The 14,843-nt window shown below is 38.6% G+C and overlaps 1 protein-coding gene across 18 annotated transcripts in view; it reads right to left on the bottom strand.

Annotated features, from left to right (window-relative positions):
• MAGI2 (membrane associated guanylate kinase, WW and PDZ domain containing 2) overlaps positions 1-14,843 on the bottom strand; it is a 702,271-nt gene that overhangs the window by 225,212 nt on the left and 462,216 nt on the right. For all 18 annotated transcript variants that reach the window (XM_074538810.1, XM_074538811.1, XM_074538808.1 and 15 more), the window contains 2 exons: positions 11,861-12,074; positions 218-297 (listed from right to left, as the gene is read on the bottom strand). In XM_074538810.1, the coding sequence (XP_074394911.1) occupies positions 218-297; positions 11,861-12,074 (294 nt within the window). The remainder of the gene's footprint in view (positions 1-217; positions 298-11,860; positions 12,075-14,843) is intronic.

The following is a 14,843-nucleotide window of genomic DNA, read 5'->3' as shown; positions in this document are numbered from 1 at the left end:
CTTGTGATCCTCAGCTTTGGATAGCATCAGAAAGGGGAATAAAAAGCAGAAACACATGGCACACTGAGAACTGGTATCACTTATGGCTTCTAACCAAAGCAGCAATTAAACACCTTTCATCATTCCCCCAAATGCCTCATTTTTGTAAGAACTGAAAGAGACACACACACACAAAGGAAAATCCCCTCTGAGCAGCAAGGAAAACTTAATCACCTACCATTTTCTTTGCACTCTTCTGGAGGTTTAGCCTTTTTCGCAAGTCGTGGATCCAGCCATGATGTTGTCTTTGTGTTATGGCTGAAAAGAAAAGAGATCACTCTGAGCAGACACATACTGAAAGGAATCAAGTTTATTCCTTAAGAAAAAAGGGTTAGTCCAACAAAATTGCAATCGATACACTTAATTTGCTTACTGGTTCTAAGTAGCCCTGAAGGAGGTGTAAGAGTAATTGTGCAAGGCAGTTGTAAATTTGGCAACCTCAGCTCCCTGTCCTCAAAGCAGCTATTTTTATTAAAATCAACTAGAATGTTGCCAAGTTAACCTCATTGAAAATGCAGAACTCATCCAGAGCAAAAGGAATTTATTACAAATACAGTGTTCTGCCGTTGATCGAGTGCAGGCGACAGGATTCTGTACCATTCTCACAGTTTTCGGATAGAATTATTTTCGTCTTAAACCTGTCCTTTTCATAAATACAGGTTTGTTATTTCTCTCCAGCAGCAGTGACAAGGCATAGCAAAAGTGATGCAAATTACAGCATGCTCCTGCAAAGTCTACATTTCCGGACAGGGTGATTAATGATACTTTGTTTAACAAACCTTTATCTCTCCATATATAATCCTTCTATAGAGATAAAATAGATATGCACAAGCTGAATGAATCATGTGGCTCCTTTCTATACTCAGAATAGATCTTTGAGAAATCAGCCATCAAAGAGCACTGAACTGGCAAAAATTGTTTTCTGGGAGATTATTTTGCCAAATGAATTGATACTTAGCACAGCTAATGAGACTTAAAAGCCAGATCCTTTCTATGTATACTTTACTCATAAGCAATTAAATTTGGAGCCAAATATTGTAAACATGTTAAAGAAGATTATAAACCAGAAAATTATGTCATCATTACTACTTGATTTTTTGAGATGCCTTTCCTACAATACCATCATTCAGAGACACTTCTAAATGATGTTTTATTTATCTGAGACATCCTAAGAGGAAGCTCATTCCATAAAATACTGAATTGTTTTGTTTATTATTAATTTGCTGTGTCATTTTAAAGTGTGCTTATGATTTCTCTTATAAACATTGGTACAAGGTGTACAAAAACAGGGGACCTGGCAAAAATGGATTAGGATGTAACTGTTTGTGAATTTCTTAGTTACTGATACAGTCCATGTGATCCCAACACCACTGGTTCCCCTAGGGAAAGATAAATAAATAGAACCAATTCCTTCTCCCACTTTGTCTTCCATGGCAGACAAATTTTCCACTGCCTCAATTTCTCTTTCTCTCTCAAAACAGTGACAGTGCCTACTTCTCAGCAGAACTGTCACCATGTTAAAGCTTCCTCCACATTCTGAATGGGAAAGAAGGTAGAGCAGAGTTATGTATGGATGAAATGGCAACTAAAATGAAAATTGAGGCATTTAATTTTTTTTTTCTTAAAAGCATTATCTAGTCTAGAACACCATTCATGACAGGTGAAGATGAAAAACAAACCCTTCCCTTCAAGAGCTGAGCTATATTTGCAGATATGAAGAATGATGAGCCAAAGGCAAGGTTAATTTGAAATGATGCCAGCAGCCTGTGCTTGGTTGCAAGTGTAACTAAGACACTTTCTCAGAAGCTCTGGCTGCCTGTGGTCTCCTGTAGGGTGCATTTTTATGCTGCAGTCACAGCCCCACCACAGCTTGTGTTAACTTTAAATTAACTGGGGAAGATGCCCCAGCAGTGCCAGTGCTGCAGGACGGAGCTCAGCATGGGCTCATCACCCCAGCATCCATCCACTGAGCTCCTTGGGTGCACCAGCAGCTCATGCTGGGCTCCACACCAGCAGGGATACCCTGTCAGCAGGGCCAGAGCTCAGAGCGAGCTTGGACATTCCTGCGGGAGCTGCAGCTGCGTCTCTGGAGTGTGGGCATGTCTGCACAACAGCCACTCTCTCCCAGATCTTAATTCTGAATTATTTTAGGGACCCCCACTGACTGCAGGGACTAAATTAGAATCACAGATAGTTTCCTATCATTTTAAAAGAGCAATATATATGATTAGTACTAGCAATGTTAGCTGTGGTATAGAGCAAATCTCAAAGCATTTTACAAAGGAAATAAAAATAACCACCCCTGGTTTAGAGGCAAGAAAATGGAGTCACAAAATCATGAAATTACTGTCCAGAGCCTCCAAACAAGCCAGTGACAGCAGCAGTACTAAAAGCCAGCTCTGTTGCAAGTCAACTGGCCAGTGTCCTCCCATCAGACTGGACCAGTTCACCAGCCCTGGAAACATCCCTAAAATATTTTTAGAAAGAGTTTTCAAGTATCTACAAAAACAGGTGCCAAACTGGAAACAAGCCAAATTCAATAGCAATATTTAAAAATGTGAATTAGTTGAATTGCCACCTTCAAGGCTTTAGTTGAAACTAAGAGCAACAAGCAGTTACTCTTCCCTTTAGCATAAATGTGGCTTCCACAAAGCCAGCAGACCAGTTGTCTGCTGATGTCTGAACTGATGTCCCAGTTTTGTGCAAGATGACCACTTTAAACAAAACCATAAAAGAACTAAAAAATCAACAGCTCTTCCAACAGAAGAGTGATCCTTCAGTCTGCAGTGAAATTTCACAGAATGGAGATGATATTTCATTTGGATAGCTCTTAGAGCAATATCCTCTTCTAGGTGATATCTGTCAAACCTGTTCAGCTACTTAGTAACAGCAAAACTCATCCACAAGAACTTTTGTCTATAACAAATAATTGCAGGGGCAAAGAACCATTTGAAATTCATCCTTCTTCTCCTTGCTATGCCTTTTCTCTTGCCCTGCCTCTCCACTTTATAATCTCTACTAAACATACAATATAATGGGACTAAACAACTCCAGGAATGAGACTTCAAAGGCTTCTAGACATGTACTCCAGTGGGTAAAAAATCCTTTCCTGCTCTGAAAGCAGGACTTGAAAGAACACACAATCAACCCCACCTGACTTCTAACACCTCCACAGTACATCAGTGTCCTGCTATGCTCTCCCTAGAGAGAGCTTGTTTGCTTGGATCATCTTAGCAACCAGGTACACGACACACAAACACTCCTTCAAGGAGGAGAGACGTGACAAATGTCACATTGCTCTCAGTAAAAGAGGGAAATGAGTAGCCCTGGAGTACAGAATTGTGGTTTTTATGTCTACTTCTGTCCTGCATAGGAGGTTTACTTGGCAGGGTATTCTTCCAGTCTCCCCTGGGTCAGCTATTTCCTCTTCAGCTCTGCAAAGGACTAGTATGTTTAAAAGCTAAAGGGAGACAACCTTTATCTCCTGCTTTCAATATAATTTAAAGGAAGCCTTGATAGGAAAGCTTCAACAGTGGGAGAAGAGACTGAAGGAACAGTAAATTGCAAATTGGTCAAATTAACACTAATGGCAAGAGTAACATGAACACATATCTGCTGCATAGGCTGTGTACACTGAATTCTCAACCTTGTAGGGGGCATAACCTGCCTACCTTATCACCAGGTATAATTATGTGTGTCCACTTGGGAAGTTCTTTAGATAGACCAGAAGGAAAAGGGGCTGGGGGTTTACAGATCAGTTACGAAGGAACAGCAGATGAATTGCAGCAGCAGTTGTCTCAAACAGGCATTTGGAGTTGTCAGTGATGGAATGAGAGTGATGAAACAAAAGCATCCTGTGAGAAATACAGCTGTGGCTCCAGCAACATTTGTACACTCACCAACGCTTCATTACTTGGCAATAACTACACCTTATCATTAAAAACATGTCTAGAAAGCCCATAATTTCAACGATTTTGATTACTAGTTAGGACTACTGAGATAACTGCTGGCAAATCAACAATGCATGTCTTAGAATCTCTCTAAAAATCAACAGTAAAATCCTAATTTTTGAAATTTTGGAAGCAAAATTTCCTTAACAAAGGATCCCTTTGGTCTTGATTCAAGCAGGTGGAGCATGGAAAGAGCATATCTTTTTAAAATTCACCAAAATTTGATACCTATGTACAAAATAGAAACTTAATATTGGCCTGAAGTGTATTGTAATTGTTTTGTTTTTTTTTTAAGGTCATTCAGGAAAGCAGTGGAGCTTAATATTTTGCCAAAAGTCAATAAAATAATTATTGCTGAACTAACTTAAATCCTCTCTCTTCACCAAGTATTTGCACCTAGCAGAAACAGTTTGTTATAATCTGTCGTTTGGTATTAGTTGCACACAATTTTAAATATATGTGGAAAAAAATGTTCTTCAGCTGGATGAAGAGTGAAACAAAGAGTGAAAGAAAGCACAGAATACTTCCCAGAAGCCTTGACTCAACCTCATGCTCTTCTCCAGATTTTCTTTGTGGCTCTGCTTTTAAGGCTTCACAGAGACTGTTGCAATGCCTCTGTTCCCTGTTAATAGCTCTGGAGCTGGCTACCAGGCCAGAGGCTTTCTGGGAATCTCACTGGATACTACTCAATATCTTTAGGAGTAAAAATCACTAGGAATGTAGCTTTTCTTATCTAACCAAGTGTTATCTTTTTATTATAATTATTTGTTAGACAGTATATTATTTTATTTAAGATTTGAATATAATGGATTTGTGTTAACAAACTGTCAGTTTAAAGCATTTTGACAGATAAAGTTTCTTTACTAACAAAGCCTGTGGGCAATCTCTTGAAACATTTTTGAAGGAAATATATAAAGTACTTACTGACAGGAATAGCCTTAATGTCGTTTAAAAGTACTGCAGACCTAGTCTAAATTGTGCATCTTGCAAGATGTGTACCTTGCATGTTATTGTGGAAAGCATTTCCAAATGGGCATTGTTTCAGTGTGTTTGGGGGCAGCACATATGGGTGTGTTTGGGTTTTTATTGTGAACACTTTACATTTAAGCTGGTCCTTGATCTAACAACTTGAGCAAAGGGGAGAAGACACGAAGAAAATCACAATGCTCTGTAATGCCCTAACTTCAGCAATGCTCCTCCCTCCTTTTTCTTTATGCTGGAGCATTGCTTATCTGCAGAGATTTTCAAGTGGCACAATAATGATCCTCAAGTAATTTGTGTGTGGAGGTTCATGGATAGGAAAACAGAGCATTAAACCAGGAATTTTGCAACCCATCCATTGTGGGATGCTCCCTAAGCTCCGTGCACACATGCAGGAACAGATACAAAAGGAAGTTGTCCTCTGGCATTGGTTTGCATGGCAGCAGCTGTGAGTGCCAGCTTGCCTTGCATTTCACCATGTGCTCAGAGTTCATGGTCCTTAAGAGACCCAGGTCTGGGAGTTCCTATCCTCTGAATCTTAGATGGCCTTGGGCAGTAGATAAGCACTTATGCACTCAGCCTAGAGACAGTATCACTGCCTCTAGGCATTCACAGGAGCAGAAGATGCTTATGCATGACTTTTTGGGGAATATATAACTGCCTAAAGTCTCCTATGGTTATTTCTGCTGTTGAAGAAATTCTCTTTGACTGAGGCAGTTTAATTTCTGACAAAGAATGGGCTTCATCTCATGTGACTACAAAAATTACATAGCTAATTGTGTAGGATTTGTCTCTCTTCAAGGGAGCGACACCTATACAGCATAATTTATCTTACCTATCATCCAGCAGAACCACCTAACCATATGCTCTTAAGTGACATAATCCTGGTCATATCTCCCCAATGGCCTCTAGCTGTCACTCCAGAAGAGTCCTGGTTTTGACAAGTTCTGTGTCATTTCTGTCAGATAATGGAGATGTCTTGGGCTGTTACTGTGCCTCTACAGCAGTGCTTTGGCTTAGATCAGGAGGTCACTTTGCAAATTAATCTCTCCCTCAGTTATCCTCTTTTTCACATTAAGTATTCTCCACTCTTGTAGCTCTTCAAGCTTTTCACTTGAATTTAAACCAGAAGATGCACAGCAAGAGCTCACCTAGTGTGCTGCATTCTCATTCATGCAGGCCATGGCACCTGAAGAGATCTAGAAGCTGTGCCTGCTGGGTCATCAGCACCAAGATGTGTTCACTCTTCTGATACTGCTAATCTAGATATAGAAATGGCTTAGACCAAAAGGAGCTCAGGCTGGTTTTAACTCAAATCTGGTCTCATGGATGGAGTTCAGGGCCCAGTGGTGGTAGAAAACTAAGTGCACTTCCAGAGTCCAACCTTCTTTTCCATTTTGTCTGAAACGAATCCAATGTGGCCACACTGAAATGTGAGCCAAATCACAGTGTGTGAAGACAGCCAGCAGTTCTCCTTCAAAAGTGGACTCCTGACACAAATTACATGCTACTGCAGACAAAATTTTGGATATCTGAAGACATATTTACTTGTAGAAGCAGCTGTATTTTGGCAAATTAATTCTGCCCTTATATATGGACAGGATGAATCAGCCTCTGGAGATAATTATCTCTCTCCATTGACCACAGAAGGAGTCTTGGCAACTGGTTTATGTTAGATACCTAATGCTATATGGCAAGCCAGGTGAGCTGATTCTTCTAGTTCAATAAATACAAAGGAGAAAAGTTATAACAACACTACAAATATCTGAGAAAATGTGCTGGAAGATTAATTCTGCAGAGAACAGCAGCAGAGACCTTTGGGGGAAAGACTAGAAATAAGAAAGGAAAGACAAGAGGAGTTAAGCTGGCAGTTTGACCTCGATGTCAGCAGAGATAAAAACAGCAAGTGAGAGCAAGGGATAGCACACCACTAGTACAGACTGATAATGTCTTTATAACATCAATAAACAAGAGAAAAACAAAAAGAATTCATCATTCCACAAATTCTTCACAGTTCTACCATCTTTCTACCAATTAACTTGTCATGAGGCAAGGAAGTGTACTCAGGAGAAAAGATCCCTCTTTTCAGCTGCCTGTCCTGCTGTATGCCATGTTGAAGTCCAAAGTGCTCTAGAAATCTGACTTTTTATGCTGACCAAAACTGACAGCTCCAATCCAACATATAAACAAAGAAAATCAATTATAATCATATTCGCAAGACCCCTGATGGATCAAAATTGTCTATACAACGTACCTTACTGATACAAGATGGCTTGTTTCCCAAAGAAAAATCCTATCAGAAGTGAATATTATAACAGTATGTGAAAAAAACCAACAAATCCCTTCATCCTAATTGCTGCTTAATTCAAATAGTAGAAATACCGAGACAACCAAAACATTACAGTATTATAGGCTGATACTCTGATGTAACATACTCGCAGAAATATGTTAGCTGAACTAACTTATAAAAGTTCCTGTAGTTACTGCAGGATATGAAAGCAATCTTGAGCAGGTAGAAGGTTATACTTCCACCCAGTACTTTTAGTATCTTATAGTATAAAATAATGGTGTATCCAGGCTTAAATAAAATATCCTGCTTTGTGATGGTGTACTAATGGAGCAGTCAGGAACAACTGAACACATCATGGTTCTTCAGGTAAATAAGATTTTGGGATAAATGTTATTCCTGCAGTCAAAAAACTTTCCTGTCTTAAAAACTACTATGAAGAAAAACTGATCCCGCTGAAGTCCATAGCAATATTCTGGTAGCTGTACTCTTCAGATATCACCTGAAATTGTACCAGCTGTATTAAAAAACTTAATGGCTGTTTTTTACAGTGAAAAGGAGAGTCCTTGGCAAAGGACTATTTTATAGCTGTTTTTCAGTCTTTTATGATACTTTCATAAAGAAAAAAAACCCTTTAGCAACTAGAAAAGATACTGCAACATGTCCAAAAAGCAATGCTGACTATACTGTTTTAAAAAGTAGGTGTTGAAGTAGTAAGAGACTGAATGTCTGCAAGATGTACTGGAAAGTGTTTTGTTAAACCTTGTGTGGCCACATTCTCCTAAAATTCATCCACACAAGTTAAAAAAAGATAATCCTTTAAAGATGTTCTATTGTGGTTTGCATTCATTTTACACTATTCTCCACTAAGAAAACCATTAATGTAGTTTAAGCAAAGGAAACTATATATGCTTTTGAACAGTATAGAGTCAAACAGCTTTAGATTTCATGTCCTACTGTCCCTGCAGCCCCTTCAGAGTTCTGCTGCCTATGTGTGGAGAGAAGGCTGGAGAGAGAGAGAATAAATTCTGCCTTTTAGAAAAGAGTATAAATTGTGTAGCCAACTGTACAGGATAGTCTATGATGTAATAATTGTTGAAGCTGGATAGTTGAGGGCCACATTTCAGGCTGACTGCACATGATAGCATGTGCACCTAGAATCCTGGTCCTTTCTTGTTTTGCAATGCTTTGGCATCGCACTGGACCAACACAGCAAACCCTGATTGCTTGGGATCTAAAAACCACACCTGCTGACTTTGTGAGGACAACACAAATTTGGGTCCCTAGTGTGTGGTTTGAGAGCTGTTGGCAAGGCAAGGTCTGAAGGCTATGGGGAATCACAGCCTTTCCTTAGCCCTGGGAGAGGGAAAAGCTAAAAATTAGCGACGACTATGATTTATTTAAGCATGCCAAAATATACCGCATTTATCAGCCATATTTAAAGCATGAAAGAAGGAGCAAAACTGGAGTGTTATTTGATGGCATTCAAATTTATATACAGTCTGTTAATTATTGCATGTTCTCATTAGCATATGTTCTGAGTGAAACCAAATGTAGGAGATGGAGTCCTATTTGTGTAGTGTGTGCCTGTATTTGAAAATTCAGATTCATATGTAAGCAAGGCTGGAAACAACCCAAGAAATGTACTTAGGTAGCTCTTCCTGAAAAACACTGGTAAGTATTATGTTGCAAGAAGAGATGCTCATGTTCTGTCTGTGAACACTAAAATAGGTAAATGTAAGGTCATGCACCTATGTCAGAAAGGGAATGAAAGGAATAAACAGAGCAAGATATGCTTTAAAATACAACCATCCTCTGAATCATTCAGTGAATCTGGTAGATGACATGGTTTTTTGTTTTTGTACTCCTTGAGGCAGAGGAAGTTCCTTCCACTGTGCTTTACAAAAAGTTAACTGAACCATTAATGATTAACAAATAAATAATCCTGTCTATAGACAATTATCTTTCCCCTTATGAAGTCACTTCCTCTCTCACTGTAAATCTGCCACACTATTCTGATAGCAGTTTTGGTAAGTGAGGTCACATCTGAATTTTAGAGGTTACTTTGAGGTGAATGAATGAAACTGCTGCATGAAATCTAGGACCTTTGGGTATACCTGTGACAACCTGGAACTTGAGATCGTTTGCTGCTGGAAGGCTTTAACGTTTAAAGGCACAATTCACATGAGCCTCAAATAAAGCAATAAAAGATGCTGCCTAGTGTGGCTTTTTTTTCCCCACTCATTGTGATGTACACTTTAAAAATGTTTGTTTTTCATCTATTATTTAATAATCTAGTACAATCTTTACTACTGTTCAGGGAGATGTTGTTAGACAAATAGGTTTTTGTTGTCTTTTTATCTTTCCGTTTTTTTGTGAAAGCAAATGGAGTCTCTTCATGCCATTAACCAAAGTGACTTGTAAACAAAGAGGCAATTTAACAGCATCCCCACAGCATTACATTCCTACTTAACCCTGCAAAGACTGTGCAATGTGAAAGCTCAAATGATCAGAGAGTTGTTCCTTTTGCTAGGATTCTAGTAAATAATCTTTTTACAGATGTGCAATTGCATTTTTTTTTTGCAAATATATTGTTCAAGATTATAATCCCAAAAGCAAGAAGCCCTTACAATGGACTTCCTATGCAGTCTGCACCTCTGATTGATTTCTTTGCTTTACATAACATTCATTTAGTGGAAGTGAATGATGAGCATTGTCAGAACTGCAGTGTAAACCAGAGCATTTCAAGGAAAGGAAGCAAGATGTAACATTAAAGGAATTTGAGGAGTGCAATGGCTGCTCTGTAGAGCATCAGGGCTATTTGCATTCACTGCATTTGTTACAAAATATATATTTATTTTCTATTAAATTACCTCCTGCAGCATTTACTACTCTCACAGTTTGGTGTGTTTTTTTGGTACCCATCACCCCTTCCCCCGTCCTCCAAATGTACCACAGGTTTTTGTTACAAGTAAAATAAAAGTGCCATATAATTCCGTCTGCTTTCTGTCAGAGCATTCAATATGTGTGGAAAAATTAAATTTGGGAGTAAGGTAAGAAGGAAACAAGGGTTTCAACTAGCCCTGAGGTCATCCTAGCTCTTCTCTGCTTGCTTGGACAAATTATAATTATTCTTTTTCTAGAATAGGCACATTTTTGCCCTTTTCAGCAAACACACTTATGTTTTAATAGTTACTGCTATTTTCAGCCTTGTACACGCCAGAAGCTATAGTTGGTCATGCCAGTATTCATTAAAAAGTCACATGCACAAACTTTATTCTTAACATTTGTTTACACTTCATGTGATAGTCACAACATTTTAAATTAAATGCAGGATTCAAAGCATAATTGACACCACCAAATGTTATTTTCACCTACTAATAATCAGAATAACTGATAATGCTCCAAACTGAGACAGTTCCTTAAAGCAAACATACATGCTCCTTCTACCTCTGTAGTAGATTTCTACTGATGAAAATGCTGGCTTTTCCATTTTCTTTTTTCTTTGGAGGGACAAAATGTTATACCAACTCAGAAACTAGCTGTATTTTTATCCTGGTAATTTACAATAGCCATAGAATCATAGAATGTGCTGAGTTGGAAGGGATCCATCAAGATCATCAAGCCCTACTCCTGCCCCTGTGCAGGACACTCCAATCACACCATGTGCCCAAGAGCATTGTCCAAACTCTCTTAATTCTGTCAGGCCTGGTGCTGTGAGCACTTTCCTGGGGAGGCTGTTCCAGAGCCCAACCACCCTCTGCAGTGAAAAACCTTTTCCTGATATCCAATCTAAAAATCCCTGACTCAGCTTTAGGCCATCTCCTTGAGTGCTGTCCCTGGTCACAAGAGTGAAATCAGTGCCTACCCCTCTTCTTTCCTTTATGAGGAAGCTGCCATGGGTTCTCCCCTCGGTGTCCTTTTCCCCAGGCTGAGCAAACCAAGTGACCTCAGCTGCAGCTCATAAGGCTTCCCCTCCAGACCCCTCACCATTCCCATGACCCTCCTTTGAAAGCTCTCTAACAGCTTAATGAGAGCACATAGAGCATAAAGAACTTTCATATCCATTACTTCAATGAGTTTACTAAATAGTAACAGGTATGTACAGTTTACCAACAGGGAAAAGTTTCCACACATAACTAATTCTCCCTATAGTTGTTTATTTTACTATTTCTATATACAGCATGGTCTCCCTCTACTGTTCATTAGCTAGCTTTTAGTCCACTCATTTTCCTTTCCTTTAACTGGAAAAAAGCTTCACCCTCTCCACCTCTGTCCACATAAGGAAGGACAAAACCAGTGATTGTGTTACTTTCCCAGCAGAAAGCACCAGAAGAGCAGAAAGGCCTTGCTTTTAAGAAGAAACAAAAGCTTTAATTCCTACCATTAAAGGAAACAGACAAGTTACCTATCTTAAAACCCAGCAGGCTTCCATCTAAATCACTAATGCAGGAATTGCCACCAGCCCTCAGGAGCCCTGACAGCCAGAACACTCCTGCTGTTTTAATGAGAAGGAGTGCAATGCTCCACTTCACCAGACAAACCCTTTTCCCACCCAGTTAAGTACAATACAGCTATTAAAAATAGAAGAAATAAAACTTACTCAATAAAGTAGACTTCCCCCTTTTCTGTATAAGCCATTTCCCAGTTATCAGGCAGTGGGCCCAAGTCATCATTCTCTTCAGGTTTAGTCTGTTTTGTTACATCCATATCCTCCTTTGCTTCTTCAGGCTGACCATATCCTGGTGCAGGACAAGGCTGGGTGGTAGATGCCTCACCTGAGACAGCTGTACTCTTCTCTTCATGTTCACTTGATTCTACAAGAGAAAAAAAAATTACAGGTTTTGGATACCCAAGTTAATGGTGAAGAATTTACGGGGTGCAAGTCTCCGTGAACTGCCAGCCTTGAAATAAAGAGAACAATTCTGTTTGGTTTACACAAAGGTTCCTCTGATGATGCATTTTATTTGGAACGCAATAAAAGAAAATAAAGGAATAAAACCAAACTGAAACAAGTTCAATAAAGAGTTCTGGCTCATTCTGTCCCAGGAGTCCTTCCAGACCAGCAGTAAGCTCTGAGCAAAAGGCAGCTTCATATCCAGCAGCTCTACTGTCTCATGTCTTAACCTCTCAAACTATACTCGTAAACACATATATATACACATAAAAAAACTACCCCACTGTTTTACTACAGACTACAGATCCTTTTCACTTAAAAGTGCATATGCACTAATTTCTTTATGTGTCCATTCTTTATGTATCAAATAAACCAATGATATCCAAGAGGTCATAGCAATATATTAACCATATAGAAAGTGGTTGTGATTTCATTGTTGATATGACCTGTAGGAGGAGGCTTAGCTTTCCAGAGCCAATACCAAATGCTTCTACATATCAACACTGTAGTGTACAGGAAAGTTCACAAAGATGAAAATTTATTAAATGATCTAACAGTGCACGCAGAGCAAGGAAGTATGCTGATACCACATGAAACATGTAGGAAAGTGGAAGACAGCTTAGGTGAAATGTTCTAATTAGTGATGCTTACAACAGCAAGAAAGAAGAGCAAAAAAAAATTAACAAAAACTGTTTATAAAGGTGTAGATTTTAATTAACCCACAGAATCAATAAATGTGCTGCTATGGCAAGCAGTGGTAAGAGAGAAAAGGTTTAGGAGAACTACTAAAGATTGAATAAGCAATACTAAGAATACAAGTAACAATTTTTAATGGAAAAGAAAAATAGTAAGTATAATCAAAGATAATTTTAATTAAGTCATGAATTTGCAATGAGCTGCTACTTGAGGCAGAATTGTACAATTGTACCTAGAATTCACAGAATTCTAGGTGAAAACTAGATTAAATTGTTAAGGATGAGCACAGAAAAATAACAGCAAAACAGAACAGTCAGTCTAGAAAGTGGGATATGGTCAGGACATTAGGGCTAACAAGAAAACTTTCTGTAAGTTCAATAATAATAATAATCGTACCAAAAGCAGATTCCTTCTGCTATGTGGGAGGGAAGGAGAGCTAATAGTTTATGACGCATAAAAACCCCATTAATTAGTGCTCTTTTTGCAAAAAGAAAAAAAAAATCACTTGTGATTAAATGACTAACATAATTAATATCAGCAATAGGGCAAAAGAAGGTGGAGTGGGCAGAGAACAGGTCAGGTGAAATGCAGATTACCTAAATGTTCTCAGCTGGCAGAGCTGGATGAAATGGAACCCAGGGTACAGAGAGTACCACATAAGCAGACTCATGGAAAGTAATGCCAACACCTTCCAGACTTCATGGGGAAAAGCAGCTTGGAAAGGACAAACAGAACCCTGGTTTCAGAAAAGTATATATGATTTGGGTTTTTAGACAGTTTTATATTCTTAATTTCTGAGTACCTAAGTTTCGTCTGAAATGATTTGCTCAATTAGGCCATTTTGTCTTTTTGTAAAAAAAAAAAATAGAAGGAGGAGGAAGACCCATGAAACTGTAGGTGCACATCTTTCTCTTTTTAATTCCTAGGATGGGGAGTAAGAATCAAACCACTGACATGTAAACTCTTCAGAGGTCATAAATATTTGTCAAGACTTTTCAGGAAGAAATTGTGTCAAACTAATCTTTTTTTCTTTACATGACATAGTAAAAGGTGCTGCTTCTTGGACATAGATGGTATATACAGCTTTTGTGATCTTAAAAAATACTCTTGACCCTGACACATTAACCCTTCAGAACAGCATGAAAAAAACCCAGATTCAGCCTTGGAAAGGGTAATGATCTACAGCTCTATATCCACACACAGCTCATGTTGGTAAATCTTAACTCATGTTTGAACTACGTAGAATTACAATCATTTTACGCTGTTTGGAAACATGAATCTATCTGTCTGTAGCATTTTCAAATATGTAAAAGCTTCCTGCGAAGCAGAGATGATGTATGGTCCCCACTTCCCCTGAGAACAGGACAATGTAATAATTGCTGAATAATTTTTGGGGTGTTTTGTTCTTTGCAAAGCAAAAGTCCTCATCTACTTCAGGCATTATTAACAGATCTGTGAGTTGTATTTCTGAGGCTGGCTGCAGCCTTGACCACATCTCTACCAAAGGAAGGAAAACATGAAGACTAAACTGAATATAAGACAAAGGTTACATGGGAGATATGAGCACAGCAGAATGAATTCATTTGGGGCAGAGATGAATCACACACGATGACTGTTGATCAGCCAATGTGTCTGAAGGGCACAGATGTGGTGACACTGCTGTGCCCTGGGATTTTACCATATCTTTAATATGTGTTCTTCCTCAAGATCTTATTTTCAACAGGTCTCAAGGGGTCAAATTCGTGATTTTCAATTACTATATTAACAAATCCCAGCCATAATGATGACAAAAAAAAAAAAAGAGTGAAAATTGTTTCTATTATTTACAGTTTAATTTTTGAAACTTGCCATCTAAACATGCAAGAGGACCTTGCCACTTTATTCCTTTATTTTAATGCCGCAGATTATCCATGCAGAGAAGTTCAAAAACTTAGTGTCTTCATTCAAAAGAACCAACTAATATGAACCAAGTAATATCAGACAATAAAAATAT

The sequence above is a fragment of the Zonotrichia albicollis genome, chromosome 4 (genome assembly GCF_047830755.1).
Source record: "Zonotrichia albicollis isolate bZonAlb1 chromosome 4, bZonAlb1.hap1, whole genome shotgun sequence".
In the NCBI taxonomy this organism is placed as follows: domain Eukaryota; kingdom Metazoa; phylum Chordata; class Aves; order Passeriformes; family Passerellidae; genus Zonotrichia; species Zonotrichia albicollis.
The sequence above is the reverse complement of the archived record's forward strand: the minus strand, read 5'-3'. Positions and strand labels throughout refer to the sequence as shown.